The sequence below is a fragment of the Plectropomus leopardus genome, chromosome 20 (assembly GCF_026936395.1).
Source record: "Plectropomus leopardus strain MGB_pleo_1.0 chromosome 20, ASM2693639v1, whole genome shotgun sequence".
NCBI lineage: Eukaryota > Metazoa > Chordata > Actinopteri > Perciformes > Serranidae > Plectropomus > Plectropomus leopardus.
Window position 1 is genome coordinate 6,591,341 of NC_142195.1, and position 17,100 is coordinate 6,608,440.

The 17,100-nt window shown below is 38.8% G+C and overlaps 1 protein-coding gene across 2 annotated transcripts in view; it reads left to right on the plus strand.

The window, feature by feature from the left end:
* Window positions 1-3,899: 3,899 nt before the first annotated feature.
* The window catches only part of fnbp1b (formin binding protein 1b), an 81,812-nt gene continuing 68,611 nt past the window's right edge, over window positions 3,900-17,100 (plus strand). Inside the window, exon 1 of one of the 2 annotated variants that reach the window (XM_088071434.1) lies at window positions 3,900-4,207. In XM_088071434.1, coding sequence (XP_087927560.1) covers window positions 4,184-4,207 — 24 coding nt within the window. In that variant the 5' untranslated portion in view covers window positions 3,900-4,183. Of the gene's footprint in view, window positions 4,208-10,051; window positions 10,160-17,100 lie in introns of those variants that run through there. The other variant, XM_088071432.1, reaches the window with a different exon arrangement.

Below are 17,100 nucleotides of genomic sequence, written 5' to 3' on the forward strand. Positions count from 1 at the left end.
GTCATTTTGTGTGTGCTTATAGTTTATTTGCATCTCCTTGCCATCTTTGTGTCTTTTTGTAGTTGATTTATTTCTCCTTGTAGGTCCTTTGCATCTCTTTATGGTTGTTCTGTGTCTCTGAGCTCTTTTTGTGTCTCTGAGATATATTTGTGTATTTTCTGCTCACTCTGTCTCTCTCTCTCTCCCTCTCTCTTGTGAGGGACATTGTGCACCCCCTAGTGGTGAAATTAAATTTTTAATCTAAATTACGTGATTTTTTTCCCCCCAATGCAGTCTCTTCCTTAAAGGAACAACCTGTTATCAAAATAAATAAATAAATAAAAAACTCACATTATAACTTTGATTGGCAAGTATTTAAATATATGTACTGATAGTAGAAAACAGAGATAAAAAAGTTAACAGTGGTTCCTAACTCTTTTTAACTGCAGTAGTTTGCTGGTCATTCAACTGCATTCATTTTTGCATCATGATTCAATTCAAGTATAATTTTTTTTTTTTTTTTACTTTTTTTGTAGTTAAGTACTTAAATGACAATTTGGGGGCATAAAAAGGAAAGAAGAGAAGTTTATTTTTATTTTAGCATTCTTTCTCAACTGTAATTGAATGCCCCTTTGACCACAATTAGTCTGAAAAATTGATTGTTATGTTGTTGTTATATTAACAAAGGTTCACAGAAGCTGTTGCTTGCTATTTAAAAAGGGTGTAAATCACTGGTTTCATCATGATACAATATTAGATTGTCACTTTGGACAACAATACGATGTTTACCAATATCACAAAGTCTACCACGATATGATTTTGATTCGTTTCACTTTAGGGGCCTGCAATCGATTTAGGCCGATATTATCTGCTCATTTAACACAGTTGGTTACAGGAGAAGCTGCCACCCCTTTCTTTGCTTTTAGTCAGAAAAGATAAAATCAACATATAGATAATTGGTAATAATGAAAACTGGTTCATTCTGTTTGAAAATGCTTTCTGGAAAAAAACATTTCATTTATTCAAACTATGATCTTTTTCCTAAAACTTCAGGGCTGTCTGACTTGAAGACAAACTTCTCTCAACATCCTTAACGCTACTAACTGGATTAACAACAAGATCTTATTACTGAAGTAAATCTCAATAATTTCTGTCAAGGCTCATAGACAAAACAACTGTCTTTCGTAGGTCACATTTCCCCCACACATACAACATGCTAACGTTAGTAGCATAAGCCTACGGCATTTTACATTGCATAATTTAGCTTAGCGGCTAGCTGACTTTTCCGCTACTCATAACTTAACCACATTACCGTTATTTATGATTTGACATACTCACCACTGGTTTAAGTCCCTGCATCTCCTGACAGAACAGCACGGACGATTTTCAGTCTCCATGCACATTTTTTTCGGTCAACATTGTTGGAACAGAGAAACTAACATTAGCAAGAAGTCAGTGAAGTGGCCTAGCATGTACATCCTGTTTCCTGAGTACAGATTTTGTTTACATATCTCGTGCGCTGTCTGTTGACTCGCAGTTTCTCAGAGAAAACAATTTTTTTCCACACTGATGATTTATTACCGAGCAAACAACATTATCCTCCTCATCTTTCTCTGGGTTGCTCGCCATCATCTGCCGGACACTGTGTGACGTTGACACAGAATTTCAAAATAAGGGCGCGCCTGAAAGAGGATGATCTGGATCGATGTTTAAACTTTGCATCAATGTTATGTTATCATTGCTCATTTTATCAATGCAAGTCGATCGATCATTACACCCTTACTATTTAAGAAGTTATCTGGCTAACTGAGTAATTGTGCTTGGCGTAAACTCCCACCTTGGGAGGCAGGTGCTGATCTATGAACATTGCATACAAAACTAAAGCTGACATTCCTCACACTATCCTATTAATAGTGGGGTGTTTTATTTTTTGGGTTTATATATGATTTGTGAAGAAGTGGGTACTTTTTGCAATTGTATTCAATTAGGTACATTACAGATACACCAACAGTTAGCCTCCTTATAACCAAGTTAGTTAATTTGAAATAATTATCTAAATATAATTTCTTTGGCAAGTTCACAGAGAGGCTTTTTCACTACCAGCATTGCATCTGCTCTTATTGCCCCCCCCCCCCAGTGGTGTCTCTTAGTTTCAAACCACTAGATGGTAGTGTTGTTGTAGCAAGATGGCCATAGCACTGACAATGAAATGGACTTTGCTTCCTAACTTGTAGACACAAAGATATTATCATGAAACATACTTTCTGTCGTTCACATGATTAATCACAGTAATCATGATGATAATTATAAATGCTGATATCTGGAGGTAGGAGCAATGTGCAACTAGGGAAGAAATGTTCCACAAATCCCAAGAAATTAGTATTTTTAGAAAAAGATTGTTCAGCAGTTAGATTGTTTTTTTTAACTTTCTTTTTATTTAATTTTTTTAATTATTTTTTTTTCTTTAGTGTCTAATCACCTGAAATTAAGAACTGTTGTGTTTTTGTTTCCTTAGGATGAGCTGTTTATATCTACATCCTCTTCCACAGAGTCTGCCGTGTTGTTGCTACAGTAAATCAGAACAGACAAACCAAACACTGGTTCTAGATTCAGTTATGCATGTTGTCTCATCTGCAACCATAGTTCACCTACACACTTGGCACACATGGGAGAGGTTTCTATTCTGCAACCTCACAGTCAGATGCCACTGAATCCCCCAAACTAGACCTTTAAGAGGATGAAAAGTGCCTCAAATTTATCCACAGCTAGTTTTCACCAAAGATTTATGTTTGGTATCTGGCCAAAGTGTATATGAGGTCATAATCATGTTATCAGAGCATCCAGTGCTTCTGTCTGCAAAGGTTGGGGCCCAGTGATCTGAATGCTGTTTTCCACCAGCTGAGTAGAAAGTTTTTATGAGACGCCCTTTTATCTCCATTCTTGGTGCATGACAATTTCTTAACTTTGCATGTTTAAAGCAACATCCTGTGTGCAAAGTGGAAGGTTGTGAGGTAAGTGTTAAGTAACATGTTGTCAGCGCCATGCATTATAACTTTGGGTCTTATCAGAGAGAAACAAGCAAAGACAGAAAGTAGGGTTAGAGACTGTTTGTTATTTATGCAAGGGGAGGGGGTGGTGCGAAATGGGGGAGGCACTTCAAATATTGGGGGTAACATTCAGCATTAATTGGTCTTAGTTTGTATTTATTTTATTTTTTATTTTTTCAAAAACATGGAGGGAAAAGGCAACTTAGCAAGAAATGTCCGACAAATTGCAAGAAATTAGTAGATTTGGATTTTTTTTTTATGCTATAAAAATGTGCAGAGAGCTACACCAATAATCTTTTTTGTTTGTTGTTGTTTTGAAATGTACTTTTCTGTGTTTTTTAAATTGTACTTATTTATTGCTAATTTTCTGGTTATACTTTTTACTAATTTCTTGCACATTTTTCAGTCATTTCTTCTTATGTTGGTCATTGTCCCATGTTTTCGAAAGAAATCAAGCCAATTTGCCCAGGTTACAGAGGATAAACCCAGTCACTATGGGGGCTCAAGTAAAAATAGTTGTAGCTAAAGGGGAAGGCCAACATGTATATGAAAACAAAAAGACCCCCCTACTCTGATTAGTGAAGTATAGTCCCTTAGTTGCCCACAAGTTAGCATGAAAGCCTCTGGGGATATTCAATGAAACATCTGCCAGGGGTGGCGACCTTTTTGAACCCCCTCCCTACCCCCTCCACAACGCCATGTTCCCTCAACATTCAACCTTCATTTCAAAACAGGGCTCACCATTAGTACAAACGCACGAGGAATAGTGAGTGAGCACTGATATTTGTGATATTTGTGAAAGCTTTATTGGACAACCCTGCAGTGAACCCCCCCCGCGCCAACATCTCTTCTTTTTTCTCCCTCTCGCCTGTGCGCGCGCGCGAGAGCAGCTGTCATCGGGTCGAAAGCGGGTGCCCGCGCGCTGCATATAGCGAGACTATCCTGTTTGAAGATTATGCTGCAGCTCTTGGCCATCTTGTGTCAGACAGAATGAGACGTTGATAACAAAAAAACGAGACAGAGCAGCGCCTTTTATTTCAGGTTACGCTCGTTGACAGGCGAATAGCACAAAAAGGCAAAGAAAACCCCGCGTGCCGCTGTGTGTGCTGAAAACACCTCCAACGAGTTGTGGATTATTCCGAGGACGTACTGAAACCATGAGCTGGGGGTCAGAGCTATGGGTGAGTCTGTGGTGCACTTGTATCGCTTGTTAACGAGTCTTTTCATAATTCAGGTAGCCGGTGTTGACCTAACGGTTCTCAGATAAAATAAACATGACAAGGCGCAGAGGCTACATGTTTTAGCCGCTAAACCGACGTTTGCTGTGCACTGCTTTGTGGATGTTCAGCCTCAGTGGCGATAGCCAGCTAATTTGTAGCGCTAATCACTGAAGCTGAGGGATTTTTTTTTTTTTTTGCCTGGGTTACATTTCGTTGCAACATCAATGTAACACGGCAGTTGGCAGGGAGGGTGTGTGAAAGCCCGAGCTAGCTAACTAACCTTCCATTTTAGTTTACATTAGAGCATTTCAAACCACGCTCTGCACGCCCCCCCTCACATTATAACATCTCTGCGGCGCCAAGTTGTTGGGGCTGTGTGTTCATGTTGCAGTGACACTTGCTTCTCTGTAACGGTTTTATGCATACGTGTAATAAGCATGTGAATGACGTGCATTTCACAGGGGGTATTGTCATTGTCAGTAGAGGAAGTAGATTGTTCTCTTATTTATCTGCACACAAAACTCTACTGAAACACTGCAACAGTGGTGCAAAAATAAACTAACCCACAAGCTAACAAGGGTCTGTTCGTTATTTGTCTTTAAGGGAGGGGTGGTACATAAAGGGGGATGTCAGATAATTTTTTGAACACTGCTTATGTGTATTTGTTTTGGCCTAGGAGAAGGACATACAACATTAAATGGCTGTATTTTGAATATATTTTAAAGGAAAAAAAGCTTTAAAAAATCACCCAAATTACACCATTTATCATAATCAGAAGCTGTAAAAACAGAAATTAATTATTGTTGGATTTTTCATTTTTCAAACCGTCCTTGAAAACATTATGTGGGAAGAATTATTCAATTTTATTCTATCAAATCATTGAAATATAATTAAAGTAGATTTCATCAAAATTACATTATTCTACATGTCTGATTTAAAATTTTGCAAAAAATAAATGGTTTGTACTAAATAACCAGCATGCATGACAGTAGTGGAAAAAGCAAGTGTCTCCAGGATTTCATCTTCATCTTTGACCGTGCAAATATCAAAGGATAAGTTTTTAAAATCTAATAACTAATTTATGGTGGAGGGAGGGTCATACATTTCCACAAGTCACTCAAGGAGGCTCAAGGAAAAATATATGCAGCTTCAGGGAAAAACCATATCAACAACAACAACAACAACAACAACCCGCCCAAAACAAAACAAAGGCACACCCCTCCCTTGATAAATAAAGAACAGTCCTTTAGTTACAATTAAATAGATGCAAAATAGGTTGCTTTTTTAAAAATGTGTATATTTAACATCAGAATGAGAAAAACGAGACATGGTATAATGGCAAGAATCTTGTAGCAATAATTTGAAATACATTCACAACCTTAAAGGGGAACACCACTTAAATTACAATTTCCAATATGTTATTTCCATGGCCTAATAAGGTTAAATCCATATTTGTGAACATGAGCTACTCTCTCTAAAAGCCAAAAATAAGAGAGGTAAATCTCAAACCTGTGATGTCATAATGTATTGAGTCTGGAGCTGCTTCATACAATGAATGGGAGACTGATTTTGTGGACCTATAAAATATTTGTTGTCTTTTTAACGCCCTATTGTAGTGTTCTCAGAAACAGAAAGTGTATCCGTATACACAGAACGTTCCCCTGGCTGCTCTCAGTGTCATCTAGCATATCTTTGCCCATTAATTGTCTGTGGAGCAGCTCAATACTAATGACATCACAAATTTGAGTTTTAGCACTCTAGTTTTGGGATTTGGGAGAGAGTTGTTCATGATTTTTGATCTTTTTTGTACTGTCTTAGACCATAGGAATAACAAATGAATTTGGAAATAGGTGTTGTTCCCCATTAAATGTGGGCATGTACTATTTGTACCTACAAAGAAAGAAAAGTCTGAAAGGTTAGTCTTCTATTTAACCACAGCTTGCATTTCATTTGACAAAGTAAAGACTTTTGTTTTAGATGTTTATCCCCCACATTTGTCACAAACTCTTCTGATTGTTTGATTTGGTCTATGAGGCACTCTTTATGAGTAACAATAGCACACAAAATAGAAGCCCAGTGACCTTACTACAATAAATTCCTGTGCAATGATGTCACTTTTCACTGAAATTCACTTTGCAGGATTGCTTCACTTCACACACAACCACTGTAGCAGCCCTTATCAAGCCAGCCACTGTATCAGTGGTATTTCCCCTTCTTCAGACACACAGATACTCACATTTACGGCAATGTGTTGTAAACTACAGCATAGGAATAATACGGATTACAGGACTGTGTCAAACTATTTTTACGACTTAATAATATGCAGCTGTGGTGAGTGGAATTCCTGTTGTCGGGGGTTTGTTTCAGCGGCTCTTGTTTGTTATTTTGTTGTGGAAATGATCCACTGTAAAAGCAGTCATTCTGCCGTCTGTGTGCTGACAAACTACCTGGCAGAGGTGCTGGCATGTTGTTGCAGGAGTCATGGATTGAACAGTGGTATGTTTTAAGTGTGTGTGTGTCAGTGCAAACATGCCTGCAAGTTACTACATGGAGTTTGCATTTGAACCTGTAGGAAGGGGTCACATTTTATTGACTTAAACCCACAATCTGTAGGCCAACAATGCTGCACAACACATGATCACAATACTGCAGAGTGGAGCACTTTCTTCTCTGATAAAACTGCAGCCTAATATCAATATTATGAGCCAGATATTTTTTATTTTCTACCAAGCAGCAAAAAAGGGCCTGGAGATGGTTAAATCAGAGATGTGTTGTTCTTTCTAAGAAAAAAGGAATTCTCCAGTAATTTACCTGGTCCAAAGTTCACAGAGAAAACCACCAGTATTCCACATTCTTGCATATTCCCATTGATGTCAATGTATTTTTTACTTTTCTACTGCAACGCTTGACGGAGAAACACCACTGCTCAGGTAGTCATGCAAAGCGAACATAGCCTCAAGGTATTCCACATGCTTTCATGTGTACCTTAAGTCTGGAAAACATTTGAAAGTTTTTTAAACAGAGCTTTTGCAGAGAATAATGTATTACAACCAGATGCTCACTCCCACCCCCCCCTCCTCCTAGCGGGCTGAATGGAATCCAGGCACTTGTTCCTTTAATCTCAGTCCCTGCAGCAGGCCAGCAGACAGAGCAGCAATACTCTACAGGTGGCTGTTGCCACTGGAGAACGCACACAGCTTCTTTTCTTGTTGTCCCAAACCAGATCAAACAGCAAAAACATACAGTAACACGAGAGCTGTTGCTGGGGCAGCACCTACACTTTTATGCAGAGCATGGGCAGGATGTTGTGGGTTAAGATAAAAGTACCATGTAGTTTTTGGCAGGTCTGCAACCAACGATTATTTTCATTGTCGGTTAATTTGCTTGCGGAATGAATTCTGTCCATGAAATTTAAAAGATTTAGTGTGGGGAAAAAAAGAACATCACAGTTATCAAGAGTCCAAGATGACGCCTTCAGATGTCTTATTTTAAATAAAATCCATTCACACTGAAATAAACCAGAGATAAGCAGCAAATCCTCACATTTTAGGAGCTGAAATAGGAAAATAAGAAATGACTAAATATATAAATAAATTATCAGTTTATATTTAATTTATTGCAGAACAACTAGGGATGCACAATGATATCGGTACCTCATTGGTATCGTCCAATATTGGCTTTAAAATGAAATACTGGAATCAGCCAACATGCTCATTTCTGCCAGTGGTAAGCACCCATTAAAAAGGCAATATATTTGCTGATTTTGTCTCTTATGTATCGCAGTCCACTGAATTGAATCAGATCAAAATCGTATCGTGTGATATCAGCATCGTATCGTTGTCCAAAGAATTGATATAATATCGTATCGTGAGGAAACTCGTGATTTACACCCTCAGATGTTAACCTTATATGCCAACAAAAATCCTCAATGACCCGTCATGAAGTACAGTAAAATTCAACTCAATACCAGCTCTTCCAGATTTCTCTTATTTTATTTTATTAAGAGCACAATCCAGTATTTTGTACAGAAACCTGTTTGTGATCTGTGTCTGAGTTTAGTTATCTAAAAAACATGAGATGGTGCAACAACGTGACAGATAAAGGATGAGACGCCATTTGTACGACACACTTTATCATGCTCATCCTGTTGTTCCTTGCTGCGAACAGGAAAGAAAATTATATTTCAGGAAGTGAAGTCACAGTCGAGCTAGGTTTCTCAACCTCGCTCACGAACATGACTGCTGTGGTTAGTTACTGCATGAAGGTCTCGCTGTGATATTGTACACCATTTCTGGTGAAGAAGCATAGAATTGAAAGTTTATTTCACTAGAGACCTGTTAGGGAAGTTATATGGCTGGAATGGCTATTGTTTATGCTTTGTGAGTCAGCATGAGTAAAGCACCAGAGTCAGTGGATTGACTCCAAAATACTGAATGCCTTTGGTGCAACATCATCGCCATGATTATAGTCTTCACCGTCCACTTAAAGACAGACTGGGAATGTTTGCTGCCATGAAAATTATGACCATCACCGAGCTGTCCTTGTAATATTGCCAACAATGTACCAACAGAAGTGCTGTTAAAACATTGTTTGCTTAGGTAGACTCTTGTCCTTGTGTCCTGTATACATCTTCCATTGATCTGCAAATACTCAGGGCATGAAAAACTTCTATATTTTGGAAGAGTTATGTTACAGATTGCTGAAATGTTCTAAAAAATGACAAGGTTTAGGTCAAAGTTTTAAGTAGTTGTTTTTTTGTGCAAACAGAGAATAAAGTAAATGGATCAGCATCACATGCATGTGATGCAGTAAGGACCCCAAACCCCTTCCAAAAGAGGCATTATGTACAAACGCAACCAGAGAACAAGGAAGTCAAATGTGGTAAAACATGTGACTGTTTCTCAGCAGAACAGGGGTCAGAAAAAAAACAAAACATAAACGGCTATTTTATAGAGGCATCACACTCTAAATAACCATTCTAAATCAAGTTAGCTGTGCTTTTTGTAGAAAGTGCAAAGAAAGGGAGACCGCAACATCTCTGAAGTATTTCCTCTTGGGGCTCGGGTGTCAGGTAGAGCTGGCACAGCAGAGGTGTTACTAACCAGGCCATCGATATATTGTCAAGAAAGATCAAACAGATGTAAGTATCTGCTTTCTCTCAAATACAATGGAACTAGATGGCTCTTGGCTTGTGGTGCTCAAAGCAACAAAAAAGCAAATTTGAAAAACTCAACAGCAATGTCTCTTTCCAAAAATCATGACCCAGTTACTCAAGATAATCCACGGGGTGATTTCATAGTGCAGAAATACAGCGTTTTTGGCTCCATGCGCCACTCAACAACTTTCATAGGAATGAACGGAATGAACCTCAGATGCTGTATACAGATGTTAGTTTACATCCATGCTACTCACAGATCAGAGGCTTGTTCTGGCAACAGCACAAGATGTAAACATTAGTGATCGCTTCCTTGGTTAAGCTGTAACGTTAGCTAGTTCAGCGGTGCTAGGTGAGCTTGCAGTAGATGCACTCTTCCTTCTACACAGTAAGATACATTTCTAGTGAAATGTGTTCCAATATATTAGAAAGAAGGCAGACATCTCCAGCACTCTGCAACTCACACCAAAACAATCTAGACTGAAAAATAGCACTACAGGTAAGAGGAATGATATGTATTTTTAATTTTTGGGTGAAATGTCTTTTGAAACCATGTGACTACTACACCTTTCCATTATGATGCGCTTAGAATGTTTCACTTCTCTAGTGTGGTTGGTTAATTTGGGAACTGGGATCAAGCCACTGCCGACTAGATCTTTATTGTCTTGAGGATATAAACGTGTCTTTTCCTGTTACACGACTTTTAATAAGGCAACATGGACAAGGCTGAAACTCTCCTCAAAGAGCAGCAGCTTAAGGTGAGTTGAATTGCTGATTCCTGATAGTTGGTGAATTGGATCCATGTGTGTTCCCTGACTGAACCATTCTTTCCTAGTTAGATTGTTCAAATGGTGCGTTACTTTGTTTATTGAGCGTCAGTCGAGGCGTGAGTATCTGTCTTGCCTTTGGGGACAGCTTAAGTGATGCTTGTCTTGTGTTTTTAATTGTAGGCACACTCTTATCTGTTAGCCATCGCCCTTAATGTAATTGAGAAGGGAAAGCGGTATTGTCTGGAGAGGCCTTTTAAACGCCCCTTGTTTTCTCTCTTGTCATTAAGTGGTGCTCCAGACTTTGCCAGAGGGGCCACAGGCAGAAAAGTTCAATCAAAACCTCATGGTCTTGGTTTTTTGGGGGTGGAATTCAAGTCATGCACTCACAGCAGTGAGATATCAGGGTGGATCTCCTGGTAGTGTTGTTATGAGTCTGAAACAGCCCAGTATTAGACAGAGATTTCCTCAGTGTTGTTCCGCTCTTGTATCACATCTTGGTCCCCCAGGGCCCGGCCTCATCCCCTGCTGCTTACTTGACATTCAGGGCACTTCCAGGACTGAAACCTGAGCTAGTTTGTTTCCTTCTGCTGGAGTCAGAGGGGGTCAGAGACTGAAACCTTTTGGCAGACTACTTCAGAACCCCCCCCCCTCCCCCCACCATTAAATCTTACACTCATCGCTACCCACCTGCTGACTCAGTGATACTACCCCCAGCCCATTTTCTCTTCAGCTCCTTCTTTGAAACTCCATGACGGTAAAAGAGTGATGAATGGATTCACATCTGATCTGTAGGCCTCAGACCGCACCCTGGGGAGACAGAAGCAGAAAGAAAGGAGGGGAAGGTGAGAGAGCATTAAAACAGTAGTAGTTTCACACTGACATTTGTGCGACATGCAGGTGAATTCCAATAAAAAGGCATTTTTTGTTAGCATATTTGCAAAACTGCTCATCAAGGCTTTTAGTACTCCTATTTAGGGGTCGACAGATTATTGATCTGGCCAATTATTGGGGCAGATATTTGGCCTTTTGCTGATTATCTGTAACGGCGTTTTATTTAAATGATAGCTGTTAAAATTAATTCATTCAAAAGTGCAAAGTAAGTGTCAGCATGGGAGTAACTTTTACTTTTTAAAACCTCAGGAAACTATTTTTATTTATTCATTTTTTATTTCAATTTTCACTTGACTATATAAAAAAAAGTTGCTGGGAACTTGCTGTTGGATGTTTGAGTTTTGATTAAACATTTGCACAAGGAATTTAAACAAAGTTTTGTGTTGGAGTTTGTTATATTCCAAATTATAAATATTGACAGATTAGATACATTTAAAATACCTTTGTGTTTTGGACCGTTGGTCGAACAAAGCAAGACATTTGAAGTCATCCCCCGGAAACTGTGACATTTTCACTGTTTTTTGCCTAAACGCCAAACGGTTAATTGAGATATTCTGTCTTGGGCGTTTTCTGACCACAAGTGTCGTCCTTCCCCTTCCTCCTAACAAAGTGGCAGAAAAAAAGCTATTTTGTCATCTTGTCCATGAAAAGGTGACTCAGTCCTTCCCACCACAGACTGTTGCAGCCTATAATCTGTAGTCATTGCCTCTTCTGTTATTTGTAAAGTCAGCCTCTAATCACTGCTGGAAATGATATCTACGGTGGGGTCTGGGTCACATGAGCTCTGACACATTGTCACCTGAGCCTCAAGGCCTTCCATGTTCTCCTAATTACTGCTATGTTGTACTACATACTGTAAGTGTCAGGCAGTGACAGCATTGATTTTCCTCAACGGAGTGATGGAGTAACACTAGAACAGAGATTGCCTGTGATGTTTTACGACTGTTCAAGGTGAAGGATGAACAAAGGGCTACAGCCTGCTTTCTCTGCAACATCTCTGTTGAAACTACTGCTGCTTTCAAGCCTTAGTGTACCTCACTGTGGAGTTAAAGTGTGTGGCTCATAAACAAGTAGTGCCAGCAGTGTTAGTGAGCAGGTGGCACCTGTTTAAAAGAGGTATCATTATGAAAATGTGATATTTATTCATGTACTTTTTTACCAAAACTTTAATTTTGATTGTGAAAAAATGTTTTGAATTCTAGAGACCTTTACTGAGACCAGTTCTCAGGATGGTGGGGGTGTGATCAGGCTTGACTGACAGCTCCCTCTCAGCTCAAGAAATGTTAGTTTTATTTTCCTTTTCAATCACCAGCGTTTAAACGCCACGGAATAAACTAGTAAATCTATGAAACTTACCCTGTTGAGACTTACTATCAAATTAGACCACCTGCATCTGTTTTTACTCAACCATAACTCCTGGAATATGGTAATAATCATTTTAGCATATTCAGATCACTCACATGAAATGGCTAATTATTATCAACTAATAGTCTACTTGTTATCTTGACTAACAAGCTAAATAAGGTAGACCACCCATTTTTGTGTTTTTCTTGAGTTGTACTTCCCTGACTACATGCTACACTAAAAAGCTAAGTATTCTAGCATCTTCCATCCACTTACATGAAATGGTTAGCATTAGCTTTGGCATGCTACACTTTGAGAAAGTTATCAACTCTGTGATTTATACAGATTTAGTTGGTCTGTTGCAGTCTGCAAGGTTAATGCAGTAGTTCAGGCCACATCTGATTGGTCATAACCAGTCAAGCTGAAAACTGCTTGATTCCAGTCACTAGCTGATCAGTCTATTCATCTGTAGGAAAATACCCCTAATAAACGTTCCGTGTGCTAAATGAAATTATGTGATTGGACTAAATGCAAAGAGTATTTTTATTTTCTTTTATTGGTACAGGTCTGACCTCTGGAGTGTTATCACAGTCTGTGTTTATTTGCCCCAAAGATGTATGGATGTAAGCACAGATGTTTGCTAGAGCTAGCTAGCAAACACATCCACTGCATGTTTGTGTGTGTGCTTAAGATGCTAGTGCAAATTTTATTGGTACTGTTATTTCAGTTCTCCATCTGTCCTCTTTTGTGATCATGAAGTCAGGGGAAATGTCCAAGGCCAAGAAACAGTGGAATTTATGCTCTTGTGACAGTGGTGGTCTGTTATTTTAGCTTCCTGAGATATCTCTTTATTTTTTAAGGGATACCAGATGTGTTCAGTAGACAATGTCGGTACCAAGCGAACCTTTTTAGTACTTTATGGCTGCTTAATGTCAAATGACTCAAAACCGTAATGAAAACTGGCTTTTGCAGTTATGCAGTTGCCACATATTCATCTCCCACTGCTTCAAAATATTCTAGTTGCTGAAGATTTGTCCAGCTTTCACTCTGGCCCACTCTTCTTCCACATTTCCTCATTTGCTCTTTTCTTCTCTCTGCTTTCATCTCTCTGACTCATGCACTTTCCCCTCTCCTCTAATTTTTGTTTATGGATACAATCATGCGTGTTACTTCAAAATAAAAGCTTGTTCGCAATGGCTGTTCAACGTTTCTCGGCTTAGATTTTCTTTTCCCTCTCAGAGTGGGAGAATTAACCTCACATTTTTGTGATTATTGAGAGGCTGTGTGGGTTTGAGGAGGCTTCTTGGCAAGATCATACTTCATTGTGGTTTGTTAATGCTCCTGAATCTGCAGGATGCTTCATTTTCACTGGAGCTAGAATATCTTTCTTCATATGAGTTATTTAAAATAACGTTGTTAATGGGGGGCTGTGGACATTTATTATTGCCCATGATGCCAGACAGAGAGGGTGGAGGTCACTGATTGTGTTAGTAAATGATTTTGGCATATGAAATGATATCCATTACTTCCTCTTTCAGGGTCTGGCTTCATTCAATAACAGAGACAAATCTTGCTCACAAATTTAATAAGTTAACATACCTCCCAGAGTAGATATTACCCCTCAGTGTGCTTTACATTATCACAGAAAACACTTGTGCAATTGTGACGCTCACACACTGAGAACTTGGAGTCATTCCAAGATGAGTTTCCTGCTCGCTGTGTCAGGCAAGTGCCATTTTTTACTCATATCCTGAGATGAGACACATGAGGGTGGAGTGAAAGTGCTGCCACCTGATTCAGAGAGCATGGAAAACTCAAAGCAAAAGAAAAACCACCCAAATGTTTCAGCTCATTTTGATGATACATTGAAAGCACTTACACCAAATCCTCTGAGGTCTTCACCCTTAATATAGGATTGTAAAATATTCTAGCATCAGCGATAAACCCTTTGTTGTTTGCAAGAGAGAATAAAGCTGCGGTCTTGTAGACCTTGTGGGCTGTTAGCAGGTTAAAGTATTTGCTTTTCACCCAGTAGTAACAGCAGATAGAGGAGATGCAATAGGAAATCCAAAATAATATCTCCCTCTCTCTTGTGCAGTCTGTTAAAAGAAACAGTGTGTAAGATTTAGGGGGTTTAATTTTTATTTCATTATTTTATGGATATTATTTCCCTTTTTTTGTGGTTTTGATTGTTTTTATTGTTTCTGTTGTTGTTTTTGGTCTGTTACTTGTCCCTGCATTTTGCATTATTTGTGCTCTGGTTTTAATTTTATCCTAACTCTACCTTAGTTTCTACTCGCTTGTATTCAACAAGGCTGTTTGGCGCTCTGTTTTTGTATCGCCGACTATGTATCCCATATCTGCTTTGCTTTGGTTGTCAAAGCACTTTGTAAACTCTGTTTTTAAAGGTGCTATATGAATAAAGTTATTATGATTATTATTATAATAGTATCTATTGGTGAGGACCAGCTGAAACTCTTCCCGGTTAAAATTATTTTAGTGTCAATTGTTTAGAGGGTTTTTACTGTAAACCGAATTATCCCCAGATATTTTATCTTCTCCGGAACATGTCGGAAACGTGCCACTAGCCTAGCTGATGTGTGCTCACGTTTTTTTCACACTAAATATCAGGAGGTTTTTACTGAGAGTTGAATTATCTGCAGAGCTCTCTTCCTCTATAAAAAAAAAACTGACCCAGTGATTTCAACCAACAAGTACACTGAATAAAGCAGTTTCACATACAAAAAGTCAGTATTTTTTTCAACGCTCTCGTTGTGGCGGACGTGGAAACTCAATAGCCATATCTAGAGCCAGTGTTTGGTTTGTCCATTCTGGGCTACTGTGAAAACATGGAGGTGAAACATAGTGGACTCTGCTTCTGATGTAGATATAAATGGCTCAATTTATGGTAATGAAAACACAGCGATTCTTATTTTCAGATGATTTTACGCAAAAAAAACATACTTATGTTCTATTTTTGTCAATATATCCCCCTAAATTCTACACACTGTCACTTAAAGTACTTCCCTCTTCAATAGCATTTCTTTTATAGTAAATATTTCTTCAAAAAATGTATCAGGGAGTGTTCCCTTCACCACAGATTTGCTCAATAGACTGTTGAGGAAACCCATGCCATCAACCACAACAGCTATATGTTTATCTGTGTTTACATCAGCAGACCATTCCGGCGAAATACAATGCTCCGGGTAAAAATAGCAAGGCTCCTCATTGGCTGCACCAGCTGTACTGTCTACATGACTTTTATCATGACTTATGACACCTTTCTGCAGAATCTACGCCTAAGTTAAATGAGTTGTTACAGTAAATAGAGAAATACTGCACCAGCAATGCAGACACTCTTGTTTACCTGTTGAGGAAAACAAGTGGTCTGAGAGTCAAAGCAGAAATGCAATACATGGTTGGCACATGGCCAGACGGATATGATCCTCGAGGGAGAGGTTTGACTCTTGTCGTCTGGAGAAAAGTTATTAAACTGTAGCTGTAGTGAGTGAAGAGCTGTTGCAAGGAGAGACGCCTAACATGCCACTGATAATAAAAAGGCAGCACGTCACACAGATCTATTTATGAACAGTAAACTGAGCAAGTCACACGCTCGAGACAAAGTGTAAAACATAAAATATGTTTAATCTAGTCTCTCATTTGCTGCCATCGTGTTTGCCAGCAGACTTAATTACATGCCTGCGATGTTTGTTTGCATGTTATTTTTCCTCCTCAACTTTCCATGGCAGCTACAGTGTGATTCAATTTTAAGACTGACACCTATTGGCAAGGATGTATAGTAATCGTGAAGGTAGCGTTTTTATAATTTTGTTAAAGAACATATTGTGATATTGAAATCATAGTTCTTTAGCAGAAAAGGCTACATTAGATATGTCATGGCAGCACATGGCTTGAGTGCCAGGGCAAGAGATTCACCTGAGCCATGTATAGCATGTGAACTATTAGTGGACAGCTGAGCAGGGGTGTCATTTACAGTAACACCAAGTCAGTGTTAAGTAACCACTTTCGGCCCTTAGCTTGTTCCATGCCGTGTGTTAGCATTTACTTACTGGATATCTGAGGCTGATACTGATATGTTGTTTGATCTTGATACTCATTAAACCCACTTGTCGGCCTTTCCAGCTTTACAGACTCGAACGCTCGAACTTGTAGATTTATCTGTTTATAATATTTTTCGATTGTGTTTTAACATGTTTTATAGTCTTTTTACTGGTGATGTTTAAGACGTGTGACCACGATGTAGTTTGTGTATAACCTAACAATAGCTTTCTGCTTCTGGCGATTTTATTTATGCTTCAAAACACACAAAAGTGGTGTTCATCTGTGAAGATTATCATGCTGAACTAAACGTGTAAGTCTCATAAACTTGTGTTCGTCACAGAGCTTATTTTTGGCAAAAATCGAAAATCCCATCAGGTTTTTGACGAGGGAACCAGTGTGATGCCAACTTCCTGGTTGGCTTACAAAAATACATCATCCCTTCACCACTCTGTTGACATATGACACTTTTTATCATGTGTTTTTTTAGTTAAGTGTTTTGTGGATATGTAAGAAATTGCTAATATGTCATATTGCTTTAAGGTACTTTGGCATAATATTTTCCACCAGGAGCAGGATGGGAAATAGGAATCTTTAGTTGCAGTTTTGCCAATAGTGACCTTGTAGATCTCAAG